The 16,680-nt window shown below is 42.0% G+C and overlaps 1 protein-coding gene across 1 annotated transcript in view; it reads left to right on the forward strand.

The window, feature by feature from the left end:
- LOC139477682 (short transient receptor potential channel 7-like) overlaps window positions 1–16,680 on the forward strand; it is a 62,284-nt gene that overhangs the window by 35,363 nt on the left and 10,241 nt on the right. Inside the window, exons 4-7 of the mRNA XM_071260060.1 lie at window positions 1,803–1,967; window positions 2,083–2,254; window positions 4,883–5,062; window positions 6,148–6,391. Coding sequence (XP_071116161.1) covers window positions 1,803–1,967; window positions 2,083–2,254; window positions 4,883–5,062; window positions 6,148–6,391 — 761 coding nt within the window. The remainder of the gene's footprint in view (window positions 1–1,802; window positions 1,968–2,082; window positions 2,255–4,882; window positions 5,063–6,147; window positions 6,392–16,680) is intronic.

Here is a 16,680-nt window from a genome sequence, read left to right on the forward strand (position 1 = left end):
CCAGGTCGACCACGTGTGACGTCACATGCTGAGGATCGCCAGATTGTCATACGTCACTTCCGTAACCGATTGTTGTCGGCTACATCAACCAGAAATGAACTGTTTAGGGGTGTACTGAGTGCGCAAACAGTTCGAAACCGTCTGAGAACTGCTCACCTTCAAGCACGACGGCCATACTGCTGGCCGATTCTGACTCAATAACACAGACGTCAACGTCAATTGTGGGCACAGCGAGACTTACGATGGACTCAGAGGAATTGGAATCATGTCCTCTTCAGTGATGAATCCCGATTTAATCTTCGATTTGCTGATGGTAGGGCGAGGGTGTGGAGGCGCCGTCATGAACGTTACGCCCAGTGTTGTGTACAGGAAGTTGACAGATTTTGAGGCGGAAGTGTCATGGTGTGGGGTGCTTTCTGTGGCAATGCACGTTCCAGGCTTCTTGTCATCCATGGCAACCTCAACGCTGCTGCTTACCGCGACAAGGTACTGGAACCAGAACTTCTGCCTTTTATGGCAGCACATGGACCCGGTTTGATCTTTTCAACACGACAATGCCAGACCCCACACAGCAATTTTGACAAGGAATGTCCTTCAGAATGCGGGAGTCAACGTCATTGACTGGCCGTCAAGGTCTCCCGACCTCAATCCCATCAAACACGTCTTGGATGCTCTTGGCAGAAGTCTGCGCACTCTCCAGAACCAACCACAGAATTTGCAAGATCTTGGCACCATTTTGCAGCAACAATGGCGTCGTCTTCCCAATCATGTGTTTACAAGCATCACAAGGTCCATGCGGAGGCATTGTGTGGCAGTTTTCAACGCACATGATGGCCATACACGCTACTGAACTTGTGTGCCATCAGATTCTCGTGCTTGGGACTTATGATTTTAACTGTTGATGTTATTACCGAATACCGTAGGTGCTTGGAACACATTATGGTTAACACCGTTAATAAAATCCTTCTTTGGACATTAATGATTAAAAATTACCTTCTCTGATACATATGTCCCTTGTTTATCATATATGGGATTACTTTTTAAAATGTGAAGTTTTTAATTTGACTCAGTATATATTTTATTACATAATCCTCTTCCACATTGATGCACTTTTGCCAACGATGTTGGAGGGAGTGACTTTGGTCTTATGTTAACGATGAAGAGTTGAAATGTATGCCTAAGGTACTAAATGCTACTTTTGAAGGCTGCTTGGAGGATATTTACTATAATAAAGGGAAACTTGGACTATACCTACGTTGAAACCTGCAGGTATGTATTTCATACTACATACTAGGTAATTACAATGGACGTATTGGCAGTTCGCAAGTTTAAACGCACGGTACCGGTTGTGTACTGAAGGTTGCTTGTACATTGTTCACATGTACAATACCAGGGAGCACGTTAAACATTAGGTCGAGTACTAGCGTTTGAAGGTCACGGATGTCACCGAAAACTACTTGTGTTCGGCTTACATTTAAGACACCACAGGTTTTACAGAAAGCGATACAAAGGTTGTATTGAAGAATATTGACAGTCATTGAAGGCTATACCGATAAGGTATTGCAGGTTCCAGGAAATGCATGCGTCACAAATGCGATGGAAGTTAAGCTGTTTTGAATCATAACAATTTCTATTCTGTTCTACTGCAGTGTAAGACGCAGTTTTAATTTATATAATATTCTTAAAAACAAAAATAAAGGTTGAGGAGCAGACCAAACATCCATTATGGTTGCAATGACAGGTAACATGCTATCTAAGCAGAATAGATTTCTGTAAATTTTGTTCGTGTTGTGTATTTGTAGTTCATTGCCCACGCCAGTTCTCAGGAGCATCTGATGAGCATGTGGTACACCGGCGTGCCATGGTTCCAACATCAGCCGGTCATGATGAAACTTTTCCTTGCGCCGCTCGGAATAATGTTCATACCCGTCACGGCCATCGTCTACGTATTCCTGCCCTACTCTAAGGTACCCCGCTTAGCAGCCTTGGTCAGAGGATAGTCTTGTAACTTGTTACTCTTGTTACTAGCTTCAACTGTTTTGATCCCAAAAATGATAAATTATATTAGATAGTGTGTTTCAGATTGGCGAGGTATTGAGAAGTCCTTTTATGAAGTTCATGAACTACATTTGTTCCTACACGGCGTTCCTTGTCCTGCTGTTTGTGGCCACCACACTGGGATCTTCTAACCATGCGGACTTGTTTGAGGGGACAAAGGGTACCGTCAACAGTCTCATCATGTTCTATGTATTAGGTACGGTGTCACACAAGCTTCAAAATTTTGTTACTTTCATGGACTACTTATACTTTTACTGATACTGATACTACTACTACCATTTCCACTGTCATTACCACTACTACTACTACTACTACTACAACTACTACTACTACTACCAATAACAACAGCTGGGTTCCTTGATAAAGCCCCTCGTCAGCGAAGGATTAATAATATAATTTTACCTCAGTTAACGGATGTGTATGCGTTTAACTCAAGCTGCACATAAAGTGCAATGCCATCTCATCCTACCAAGGTAACCTCAGGGTGAACAGATTCCGAATATATTCCCTTTTTTATTAAAAGTTTCTAAGATGTCAATGTATACTGAACCAAAATAAAAACTTCACAATCCTAAAATTTTAACATTTTCACCAGTTATCACTGTGGGCCCTTATTGTGTATTTAAACAGTAATGGCCACGTATTGTCTTCAGATAACACCTGTTTTTGTGCAGGTGAATCGATCAAAATCATGTGCACAGCACTATAGTGGCAAAAGTGGTTTTTCACATGCAACTGGTCACGTGGCCATAATACCGCACGTGTTTTCAGACATACTTGTTAGCAGTTATTAACAAAAAAAGAAAAACACAAGAAAACAAAAGTCTTTACGGCCATTTGTCATGCCACGCCTTTCAAATGTACAACGTGAACGTGCCATCGGCATGTTGCAGACGGGAACGTCCGTAGCTGAAGTCGCAAGGACGATGGGTTGTAGTCGACGGACTCTTTATGATTTACAGACGCGTCTACAGCAAACGGGTACCACCGCTGATCGCCCTCGGCCAGGTCGACCACGTGTGACGTCACATGCTGAGGATCGTCAGATTGTCTTACGTCACCTCCGTAACCGATTTTTGACGGCTACATCAACCAGAAATGAACTGTTTAGGGGTGTACTGAGTGCGCAAACAGTTCGAAACCGTCTGAGAACTGCTCACCTTCAAGCACGACGGCCATACTGCTGGCCGATTCTGACTCAATAACACAGACGTCAACGTCAATTGTGGGCACAGCGAGACTTACGATGGACTCAGAGGAATTGGAATCAAGTCATCTTCAGTGATGAATCCCGATTTAATCTTCGATTTGCTGATGGTAGGGCGAGGGTGTGGAGGCGCCGTCATGAACGTTACGCCCAGTGTTGTGTTCAGGAAGTTGACAGATTTTGAGGCGGAAGTGTCATGGTGTGGGGTGCTTTCTGTGGCAATGCACGTTCCAGGCTTCTTGTCATCCATGGCAACCTCAACGCTGCTGCTTACCGCGACAAGGTACTGGAACCAGAACTTCTGCCTTTTATGGCAGCACACCGTTAATTAAATCCTTCTTTGGACATTAATGATTAAAAATTACCTTCTCTGATACATTTGTCCCTTGTATATCATATATGGGATTACTTTTTAAAATGTGAAGTTTTTAATTTGACTTAGTATATATATCATGGAACTCCACAGAAATGACTCAATTATCTTTGCGGGCATGTTCAGGGGGGAATGTTAGCAGCTCTGGTAGGAGGGTGTGAGGGCATACTCACTCAGATCTGGATATACGAGGGGCGTTCAATATGTTTTGCAACTTCAATATAAGACCAAGTCGGAGAATATCTTTTGCACTTTTATTTTTAAATATAATCTCCATTCACCTCAATACACTTATTCCATTTGTCCTTCAAGCTTTTAATACCACTTAAACAGAAATCCGCAGATTGGACCTCTAACCATGCCTCTGTGGCAACCTTTATGTCCTCGTCATACTGGAAGCATCTTCCACGTAGGGCAGATTTCATTCGCCGGAACAGGAAATAGTCATTGGGGGCTAAGTCTGGGCTGTAGGGTGGGTGATTCAACTGTTCGGATCCACATCACATATGGCGGCCTGTGCAATTCTCGACTTGTGAACCGGAGCGTTGTCATGCAAAAGTAGAATACCACGTGTTTAACCTCAAACGGCGTTTCTGAAATAGATTTTCGCAATTCTTTCATTACATTAGCATAATACTGTCCATTGATTGTAATTTTGGTGGCATATAATCAATCAGCACTATGCATCCCAAAATATGGTGGTCATTACATAGTCAGCCGATGGTTGAGTGCGAAACTTCTTCGGAGGCGGAGAATTGGGGTTCTTCCATTGCATGGATTCCACTTTAGTTTCTGGGTCCCAGTGCTGAATCCGTTTCATCACCCGTCACTTCATCAGCAGTACAGAGATCCAGGAGGTCTCGACAACTTTCAGTTGTCCGATGGCGATCTTGAGCTCTGAGCTTTCTAGGTACCCATCTTGCAGATACCTTTGACATGACATGAATAATGGTTCCAACAGTTCCAACTGATATTTGGAATTCCCTAGAAAGTTCAGATACATTCACTCGTCGGTCAGACAAAATTCTTCTTTCTATAGCAGGTTACAGATTTACGGTTGGGTGGCATCTGAAGGCCTGCCTGACCTTGGGTCATCGTCTGTGGACTCCCTACCCCTTTTAAACTACAGAGACCAACGGCAAACTGTGGAATAGTCAGGAGCATCCTTACCCATCATTTTACACATACGATAATTATACTTCTCCCAGATCTGGATATAATAACCATATTTTCTGTCCACCAAGGCATGTTCTGGGCGGAGTGTAAGCAGCTCTGGGAGGAGGGTGTGAGGGAATACTTCTCCCAGATCTGGAACTACATGGACATCATGATGTTGGCTCTGTACACAGCATCGTATGCAGTAGAGGGGGTTATCTACACTAAGACCAAAGACATTCACACAACCGGGCTAATATCAAGCGAGGGTAGGTGAGCACACGTTATCAACTTTTTACAAAATCCCTTTTCTATTAGAACACGTAAATATTTCACCTCGTGCCTTTCCGTGTCAAATATATCAACTCAAGTCGATAACAGTGGCAAAGCTCCTTGGCGATAATCGACGAGTGTTGCTATATAAGATCCGCGTTAGAATTGATTTTCGGCTACCCATCTTTATATTGTAAGAGGCGACGTATTGACGAACAGACTCGACTATTTACAGAGCATCGTGATCTAGATGGAATATTGCTGAGCGCGACAAACAAACAAACTTATGCCAATTACCTAGAGAATCGGTTGTTTTTTCACATCATTAAAACAATATTCTGACACAATACCAATGCCCTAACTTACTTTTTTAAAAATAATACTTTTACAAATTCAAGTATATCAAACGCTTCCAAATCAGTCCATGGATCAGAAGAAGTGGGGAAGGTACATTCTTTGAAGCGTTCGCCCGTCACGCCGAACATGTGTACGATGTTGGATTCTCAGTCCTGGTGTCCCAAGCTGCATCTAATGCTAAAAGTGGCGAAAACTATGTACACCCATCTCCCTCGTCTAACTGGTTGTGTCCACAGTGTCCACAGGGATCCACTGTACACCCGAGTTCTGAATTAAGCGTTATTTCCCTCATACTCTGCTGTCCATCCGACGACTTCTACACTCACTAGGCAACCTGTCCCGTACTTGTCATCGACAAACCCTCGCTGCTTGAACCTCAACCCCATATTCAAAGGTCTCTCTCTCCCCTCCATCTATTTGTGACATGATATTATTATGTTGAAATATTGCACCTTTCTGAAGTGGGTTTAGTGAGGCCCGGTGGAGTCGGCAGCTGCATAGAGCATATCGATAACAGTGTGCAGGTGTTAGTCTGCTCATCTCATCCTCTCTAATAGCCTGCACTCTGCGGTTGGCGTAAATATTGTATGTTTCCATTTGGACGAAACATGTTCGACCTGATTGTGTCGGTTTCTGACATTAAGCCTTATACAAGAGTCAACAACTGAACGCGTTTGCGGTTGCTATATTACAACTTGTTTTAATCAGGTCCGTTATGTTTTAGATGACAGCATCCCAAACCCACAGATACTGTCCAAGGTCCTCTTTTCCGTTGCCAATGTACTGAGCTTCGCCAGAATCGCCTATATCCTCCCGGCCAGCGAGACGTTTGGCCAGCTTCAGATCTCATATGGCAGAATGCTGCAGGATGTGGGCAAGTTCATCTTCATCTATTTCACCGTCATGATCGCCTTCATCTGCGGGCTAACCAGCCTTTACAGTCTCAGCCAGAACGAGCATTTTTCCAAGTAAGATTCCCTTCTGTTTAGATTAGGCGCCGGGGAAGAATGGGTCCAATATATCATGTGGGTGACATTGAAGCTTTGTAATAAAGAGCTGTTTTTTTATGAATTTGACACAAAGTATGATTGTTCCATAAATGAATCTTCATATAATGAGATAGTTTCGGTACCCTTTTTGTATGTGTGAGTATGCGTTCCTGTGTTTGTTCGCGCGCGTGCGTTTGCGTCTGTGTGTGTCTCTGTGTCTTTTGTGTGTGTCTTTGTGTGTTTCTCTGTGTCTATGTGTGTGTGTGTGTGTGTGTGTGTGTATATCTATGTCTATTTGTGTGTCGCTGTGTCTGTGTGTGTACCTGTGTCTATGTGTGTATCCCTGTGTCTTTGTGTGTGTCTGTGTCTATGAGTGTGTCTTTGTGTCTATATGTGTATCTGTCTCTATGTGTGTGTCTCTGTGTCTATGTGTGTGTATCTGTGTGTGTCTGTGTCTGTGTGTCTCTGTGTCTTTGTATGTTTATCTGTGTCTGTGTGTGTTTCTCTGTGTATTTGTGTGTGTCTCTGTGTCTATGTGTATCTCTGTTACTGTGTGTATGTGTTTCTATGTGTGTGTCTCTGTGTCTATCTATGTGTGTGTCTCTGTGTGTATCTGTGTCTATGTGTGTGTATCTGTGTCTGTATTTGTATCTGTGTCTATGTGTGTGTATCTGTGTCTATGTGTGTATCTGTGTCTGTGTGTGTCTCTGTGTCTTTGTCTGTGTCTGTTTGTGTCTCTGTGTCTATGTGTATGTCTGTTACTCTGTGTGTATCAGTTTCTATGCGTGTGTCTCTGTGTCTATGTGTATGTCTGTTACTCTGTGTGTATCAGTTTATATGCGTGTGTCTCTGTGTCTATGTATTTGTCTCTGTGTCTTTGTGTGTGTATCTGTGTCTGTATGTGTGTGTCTCTGTGTCTTTGTGTGTGTATCTGTGTCTGTATGTGTGTGTCTCTGTGTCTATACGTGTGTTTCTGTGTCTGTGTCTGTGTCTGTGTGTGTAACTATGCGTCTATGTGTGTGTCGCTGTGTCCATGTGTGTGTATCTGTGTGTGTCTGTGTCTGTGTCTGTGTGTGTGTATCTGTTTCTTTGTGTGTGTATCTGTGTCTTTGTGTATGTCGCTGTTACTATGTGTGTATGTCTCTGTGTCTATGTGGGTGTATCTGTGTCTATGTGTATGTATCTGTGTCTATGTATGTGTATGTGTGTCTATGTGTGTGTATCTGTGTCTATGTGTGTATGTATCTGTGTCTTTGTGTGTATGTATCTGTGTCTATGTGTGTATGTATCTGTGTCTTTGTGTATGTATATGTGTCTATGTGTATGTATATGTGTCTATGTGTGTGTATCTGTGTCTATGTGTGTGTATCTGTGTCTATGTGTGTGTATCTGTGTCTATGTGTGTATGTATCTGTGTCTATGTGTGTGTATATGTGTCTATTTGTGTATGTATCTGTGTCTATGTGTGTGTATATGTGTCTATGTGTGTGTATCTGTGTCTATGTGTATCTGTGTCTATGTGTGTTGTTCTGTGTCTTTGTGTATGTATCTGTGTCTATGTGTGTGTATATGTGTCTATGTGTATGTATCTGTGTCTATGTGTGTATGTATCTGTGTCTCTGTGTGTATGTATCTGTGTCTATGTGTGTGTATCTGTGTCTTTGTGTATGTATCTGTGTCTATGTGTGTGTATATGTGTCTATGTGTGTGTATCTGTGTCTATGTGTGTATGTATCTGTGTCTATGTGTGTGTATCTGTGTCTATGTGTGTGTATCTGTGTCTATGTGTGTATGTATCTGTGTCTATGTGTGTGTATATGTGTCTATGTGTGTGTATATGTGTCTATGTGTGTGTATCTGTGTCTATGTGTGTATGTATCTGTGTCTATGTGTGTGTATATGTGTCTATTTGTGTATGTATCTGTGTCTATGTGTGTGTATATGTGTCTATGTGTGTGTATCTGTGTCTATGTGTATCTGTGTCTATGTGTGTGTATCTGTGTCTATGTGTGTGTATCTGTGTCTATGTGTGTATGTATCTGTGTCTATGTGTGTGTATATGTGTCTATGTGTGTATGTATCTGTGTCTATGTGTGTATGTATCTGTGTGTATGTGTGTGTATATGTGTCTATGTGTGTGTATTTGTGTCTATATGTGTATGTATCTGTGTCTATGTGTGTATGTATCTGTGTCTATGTGTGTGTATATGTGTCTATGTGTGTGTATATGTGTCTATGTGTGTGTATCTGTGTCTATGTGTGTATGTATCTGTGTCTATGTGTGTGTATATGTGTCTATTTGTGTATGTATCTGTGTCTATGTGTGTATGTATCTGTGTCTATGTGTGTGTATATGTGTCTATGTGTGTGTATATGTGTCTATGTGTGTGTATCTGTGTCTATGTGTGTGTATCTGTGTCTATGTGTGTATGTATCTGTGTCTATGTGTGTGTATATGTGTCTATGTGTGTATGTATCTGTGTCTATGTGTGTATGTATCTGTGTGTATGTGTGTGTATATGTGTCTATGTGTGTGTATTTGTGTCTATATGTGTATGTATCTGTGTCTATGTGTGTATGTATGTGTCTATGTGTGTGTCACTGTGTCTATCTGTGTGCATCTGGGGTTTTGAAGTGTTGGTGGTTATTTGAGATCACTTAGAATAAATAGAAAACAGAATATCGAAATAAAAAACAAATATGTGTTAATCACCTTTGGGACAACTACTTCAGAAAGGGTCCTTGACCCGTCTGCCAGTTGATCACGAGACAAAATGTTCACTTTTAGAAGACAACCGTACAATGTGTATTCGACATGCCGGAAAGCTTACCAGATTCTGTGAGAAGGATTCCACTTAACTTCACCTACGCATCAAATACTGCTAAATCGGATATCTTCTACTTCGACCAGAAACCTTTATGTAGGGGCAAATACAATCGTTTAGCACCGACACGATCCAAAATTCTCTTTCATGCAAACCCAGAGAGATCGTTTATGGGGCATTTGCTTCTACTATTACATATTGTATCTGACTGTATAAACACAGCAGCAGCATACATGTGGCATGGCTTGTTTACACAGAGAGGAACACCACATATCACTAACACATGGAGAGCCCCTGAGCGTGCAATACCCGTCGGCAACGCACACGGCAAACGTTAAACACGGAGGCGTGGATTAAGCAGTATGGGGCGCCTCTAGGCCTAATTGCTGCAATTGGAGAGGAATGATTGTTATTTTGTAGCCGTAATCCCAGAAAAAAAACCCGGCTGCTTCAGCACACTGGGCAGTGATTGAAGACCCTAAAAGCCATGTTGGTTATCGTTATTCCAGTTATACCACGGCGTGTGAGCTTATCTATCTATCTATCTATCTATCTATCTATCTATCTATCTATCTAACCCAAATGGTATTTGTCTGCGACTTGTACGGTGATATAACCGATGTAGTGAGCCGATGCAGTATTGAGTTAATATTCAATTGCGTATAAATCTGTTCCCGCACATTGTTTTTGAAGAATCTCATATAGTTTGTTTTCACACACCACTTTTTCTTCATGCGTCATGGACAAAATAAGGACTCGCATTGACTGGAAAATCAACAATGATTACTCGTGTGTTCAACGACCTTATGTAAATCAAGGAGGTGACAAGGAAAGTTAAATGGCAAAACTTTAAGTTTAATCTGTCGTGTTCACGGCCTGTCTTATTGACGTTTGCCATGATCATGCGGGATTTTGCATCAAATTCCATAACCCAGTTGTTTCCCGACCTATCATGCCAAATGCTTTCAAAGGGTGCGCTACTCTCATGTATTTTTTCGCCATGATACTGTACACGGTGATGCACGGGTGACACAATACGCATGCAGGCTCTCTGGGAAGATAGGATGTAGGTTTTGAGGCATAAGACTAAAAACTAATTCCTGGCAAGTATCACTAAACGTTATCACTGAATGAACTCTTCCCATTCATCCTTCATACGATCCCTTATTATGTCCAGAAGTTTATATTTGGATTAGCTTGAATGGATTGGTTCAGCACCAGGAAGACTAACAAGGCCTGACATCACAATACATGATGACGAGTCCTTATGACTATGACCCACACCCACACATGTACTGCTATATAACTGTAGTTATATTAAAGCGTGGTCCACAAGGGGTTAACGCAATAATATGATGTATGAACAGTATATGCCCAGACTGTAGGTATGCATCATTAGAGAATGTTTCCTATCGTATATGTAGATGCATCAATCATGAGAAATACAGGTGTTCGAATTAGGTGACATGTTTCTTAAACGTTTGTCTTTGTTTGTATGCAGCGGAATCTCTTCACTTGTACGCCGAAGACGTAGTTCAACATTAACATGTCGCTTTTTGTTTCAACAAAATTAGTAATGTGCTATCGGGTTTCCGGGTCCATAACTCGATTGTCTGGTTTGTTTATAGGCCGCAGCCGTCAAGCAGGAGTACTGCTGTGCGGCGTCAAGTGTGCTACCGGTGGTAGTATGATCATGTATGCTGACTGAATGGACTGCAACCTCAGTACATGCTGTATGCAGACTGAATGGACTGCAACCTCAGTACATGCTGTATGCAGACTGAATGGGCTTCAACCTCAGAATATGAAGCATGCTTACTGAATGGACTGCAACCCAACTACATGATGTATGCAGACTGAATGCGCTGCAACCTCAGTACATGATGTATGCTGACTGAATGGGCTGCAACCATAGTGCATGATGTATGCTGACTGAATGGGCTGCAACCCAAAAACATGATGTATGCTGACTGAATGGACTGCAACCCAACTACATTATATATGCTGACTGAAAGGACTGCAACCCAACTACATGATGTATGCTGACTGAATGCGCTGCAACCTTAGAACATGATGTATGCTGACTGAAAGGACTGCAACCCAACTACATGATGTATGCTGACTGAATGCGCTGCAACCATAGTACATGATGTATGCTGACTGAATGGGCTGCAACCTCAGAACATGATGCATGCTTACTGAATGGGCTCAACCCAAGTACATGATGTATGTACAAGCCAAGTACATGATGTATGCTGACTGAATGGGCTGCATTATCAGTACATGATGTATGCTCACTGAATGGACTGCAATCCATGTACATAATAATGCTGCCTGAATGGACAGGAGCCCTAGTACATAATGTATGCTGACTGAATGGGTTGCAAGCCAAGTACATGGAATATGCTGACTGAATGGTCTGCAACCCAAGCACATGTTGTATGCTGACTTAATGGACTGCAACCTCAGTACATGATGCATGCTTACTGAATGGGCTTCAACCATGGTACATGATGTGTGCTCACTGAATGGACTGCAACCAAAGTACATGATGCATGCTGACTGAATTGGCCTCATTATCAGAACATGATGTATGCTGACTGAATGGACTGCAGCCCAAGTACATGATGTATGCTGACTGAATGGACTGCAAACTCAGTACATGATGTATGCTGACTGAATGGACTGCAATCCAAGTACATGATGTATGCTGACTGAATGGACTGCAAACTCAGTACATGATGTATGCTGACTGATTAGACAGCAACCTAAGTACAACATGCATGCTGACTGAATGGACTGCAACCCAAGTACATGATGTATTCCGACTGAATGGACAGGAACCCAAGTACATGATGTATTCCGACTGAATGGACTGGAATCCAAGTACATGATGTATGCTGACTGAATGGACTGCAATCCATGTACATGATATATGCTGACTGAATGGACAGGAACCCAAGTACATTGAATATGCTGACTGAATGAGTTGCAGCCCAAGTACATGATGTATGCTGACTGAATGGACTGCAACTCAAGTACATGCTGTATGCTCACTGATTAGACAGACACCTGAGTACAACATGCATGCTGACTGAATGGACTGCAACCTCAGTACATGATGTAGGCTCAATGAATGGCCTGCAAGCCATGTACATGATGTATGCTGACTGAATGGATGGCAACCTTACTACATGATTAATGCTGACTGAATGGACTGCAAGCCAAGAAATTGATATATGCTGACTGAATGGACACAACCCAAGTACATGATGTATGATGACTGAATAGACTGCACGCCAAGTACATGATGTATGCTGACTGAATGGACTGCAAACCAAGTACATGATGAATGCTGACTCAATGGACAGCAACTTCAGTACATGATGTATGCTGACTGAAAGGACTGCAAGCCAAGTACATGATGTATGCTGACTGAATGGACACAACCCAAGTACATGATGTATGCTGACTGAATGGATTGCTACCTCAGTACATGATGTATGCTGACTGAATGAACTGCAACCCAAGTACATGATGTATGCTGACTGAATGGGCTTCAACCGCAGGACATGATATATGCTCACTGAATGGCCTGCAAGCTATGTACACGATATATGCTGACTGAATAGATTGCAAGCAAAGTACATGATGTATGTTTAATGAATGGTTTGCTACCTCAGTACATGATGTATGCTGACTAAAAGGACAGCAACCCAAGTACACGATATATGCTGACTGAATAGATTGCTTCCTTAGTATATGATATATGCTGATTGAATGGGCTTCAACTGCAAGACATGATATATGCTCACTGAATGGCCTGCAAGCCATGTACACGAAATATGCTGACTGAATGGACTGCAACCTCAGTACATGATGTATGCTGACTGAAAGGACTGCGTTATCAGTACATGATATATGATGACTGAATGGATTGCAACCCAAAAACATGATGTATGCTGACTGAATGGACTGCAACCCAAAAACATGATGTATGCTGACTGAATGGAGTGCACCCCAAGTACGTGATGTATGCTGACTGAATGGATTGCAACCTCAGTTCATGATGTTTGCTCACTAAATGAGCTGCAAGCCAAGTACATGATGTATCTTGATTGAATGGACTGCAAGTCATGTACACGAAATATGCTGACTGAATGGACTGCAACCTCAGTACATGATGTATGCTGACTGAAAGGACTGCAACTCAACTACATGATGTATGCTGACTGAATGGAGTGCACCCTCAGTACATGATGTATGCTGACTGAATGGGCTTCAACCGCAGTACATGATATATGCTGACTGAATGGACTGCAACCCAACTACATTATATATGCTGACTGAAAGGACTGCAACCCAACTACATGATGTATGCTGACTGAATGGATTGCAACCTCATTACATGATGTATGCTGACTGAATGGATTGCAACCTCATTACATGATGTATGCTGACTGAATGGAGTGCACCCCAAGTACATGATGTATGCTGAGTGAATGGATTGCATTATCAGTACATGATATATGCTCACTGAATGGATTGCAACCCAAAAACATGATGTATGCTGACTGAATGGACTGCAACCCAAAAACATGATGTATGCTGACTGAATGGACTGCAACCCAAGTACATGATGTATCCTTAATGAATGGACTGCAACCCAAGTAAATGATATATGTTCACTGAATGGACACATCCCATGTACATGATGTATGCTGACTGAATGAGCTGCAAGCCAAGTACATAATGTATCTTGAGTGAATGGACTGCAACCTCAGTACATGATGTATGCTGACTGAATGGAGTGAACCCCAAGTACATGATGTATGCTGACTGAATGGATTGCAACCTCAGTTCATGATGTATGCTGACTGAATGGATTGCAACCTCAGTGCATGATGCATGCTGACTGAATGGACAGCAACCTCAGTACATGATGTATGCTGACTGAATGGAGTGAACCCCAAGTACATGATGTATGCTGACTGAATGGATTGCAACCTCAGTTCATGATGTATGCTGACTGAATGGACTGTAACCTCAGTACATGATGTATGCTGACTGAATGGAGTGCACCCCAAGTACGTGATGTATGCTGACTGAATGGATTGCAACCTCAGTTCATGATGTTTGCTCACTAAATGAGCTGCAAGCCAAGTACATGATGTATCTTGATTGAATGGACTGCAACCCAAGTACACGATGTATGCTGACTAAATGGACTTCAACCTCAGCACATGATGTATGCTTACTGAATTGGCTGTAATCTCAGATCATGATGTATGCTGCCTGAATGAACTGCAACCCAAGTACATGATGTATGCCGACTGAATGGATTGCAACCTCAGTACATGATGTATGCTGACTGAATGGATTGCAACCTCAGTGCATGATGCATGCTGACTGAATGGACAGCAGCTTCAGTACCTGATGTGTGCTGACTGAAAGGACTGCAACCCAAGTACACGACATGTGCTGACTGAATGGATTGCATCCTTAGTATATGATGTATGCTGACTGAATGGGCTTCAACCGCAATACATGATATATGCTGACTGAATAGACTGCAACCTCAGTACATGATGTATGCTGACTGAAAGGACTGCAACCCATCTACATGATGTATGCTGACTGAATTGGCTGCATTATCAGTACATGATATATGCTCACTGAATGGCCTGCAAGCCATGTACATGATATCTGCTGACTGAATGGACTGAAACCTCAGTACATGATGTATGTTGACTGAATGGACTGCAACCCAAGTACATAATGTATGCTGACTGAATGTGCTGCAACCCAAGTACATGATGTATGCTTACTTAATGGATTTCAAGCCAAGTACGTGATGTATGTTTAATGAATGGATTGCTACCTCAGTACATAATGAATGCTGACTGAATGGACTGCAACCCAAGTATATGATATATGGTTACTGAATGGAGTGCAAACTCAGTACATTATGTATTCTGGCTGAATGGGCTACAACCCAAGTACACAATGTATGCTGACTGAATGGATTGCAACCTCAGTTCATGATGATTGCTCAATGAATAGACTGCAACCTCAGTTCATGATGTATGCTGACTGAATGGACTGCAACCCAAGTACACGATGTATGCTGATTGAAAGGACTGCAACCCAAGTACATGATGTATGCTGACTGAATGGACTACATTATCAGTACATGATATATGCTCACTGATTGGATTGCAAGCCATGTACACGATATCTGCTGACTGAATGGACTGCAACCTCAGAACATGATGTATGTTGACTGAATTGACTGCAACCCAAGTACATGATGTATGCTGGCTGAATGGGCTGCAACCTCAGAACATGATGCATGCTTACTGAATTAACTGCAACCCAAGTACATGATGTATGCTTACTGAATGGACTAAACGCCAAGTACGTGATGTATGCTTAATGAATTGATTGCTACCTTAGTATATGATGTATGCTGATTGAATGGACTGCAACCCAAATACATGACATCTGCTGACTGAATGGACTGCAACCCAAGTACATGATGTATGCTTACTGAATGGACTGCAATCCAAGTAAATGATATATGCTCACTGAATGGACACAGCCCATGTACATGATGTATGCTGATTGAAAGGACTGCAACCCAAGTACATGATGTATGCTGACTGAATGGACTACATTATCAGTACATGATATATGCTCACTGATTGGATTGCAAGCCATGTACACGATATCTGCTGACTGAATGGACTGCAACCTCAGTACATGATGTATGTTGACTGAATTGACTGCAACCCAAGTACATGATGTATGCTGGCTGAATGGGCTGCAACCTCAGAACATGATGCATGCTTACTGAATTAACTGCAACCCAAGAACATGATGTATGATTACTGAATGGACTAAACGCCAAGTACGTGATGTATGCTTAATGAATTGATTGCTACCTTAGTATATGATGTATGCTGATTGAATGGACTGCAACCCAAATACATGATGTATGCTTACTGAATGGACTGCAATCCAAGTACATGATGTATGCTTACTGAATGGACTGCAATCCAAGTAAATGATATATGCTCACTGAATGGATTGCAAGCCAAGTACGTGATGTATGTTTAATGATTGGATTGCTACCTCAGTAAATGATGCATGGTTACTGAATGGACTGCAACCCAAGTATATGATATGTGGTGACTGAATGAAGTGCAACCTCAGTACATGATGCAGTCTGACTGAATGGGCTACAACCCAAGTACAAGATGTATGCTGACTGAATGGATTGCAACCTCAGTTCATGATGTTTGCTCACTGAAGGGACTGCAACCTCAGTTCATGATGTATGCTGACTGAATGGAATGTAAAGGTTATTTATACACCTGCTGCTGACTGAAACGACACTATGTATACTATACTAAACCAAATTAAAAACTTCAAAATCCTAAA

The sequence above is a fragment of the Haliotis cracherodii genome, unplaced genomic scaffold, assembly GCF_022045235.1.
Source record: "Haliotis cracherodii isolate W230 unplaced genomic scaffold, xgHalCrac1.p SCAF_34, whole genome shotgun sequence".
NCBI classification, from domain to species: domain Eukaryota; kingdom Metazoa; phylum Mollusca; class Gastropoda; order Lepetellida; family Haliotidae; genus Haliotis; species Haliotis cracherodii.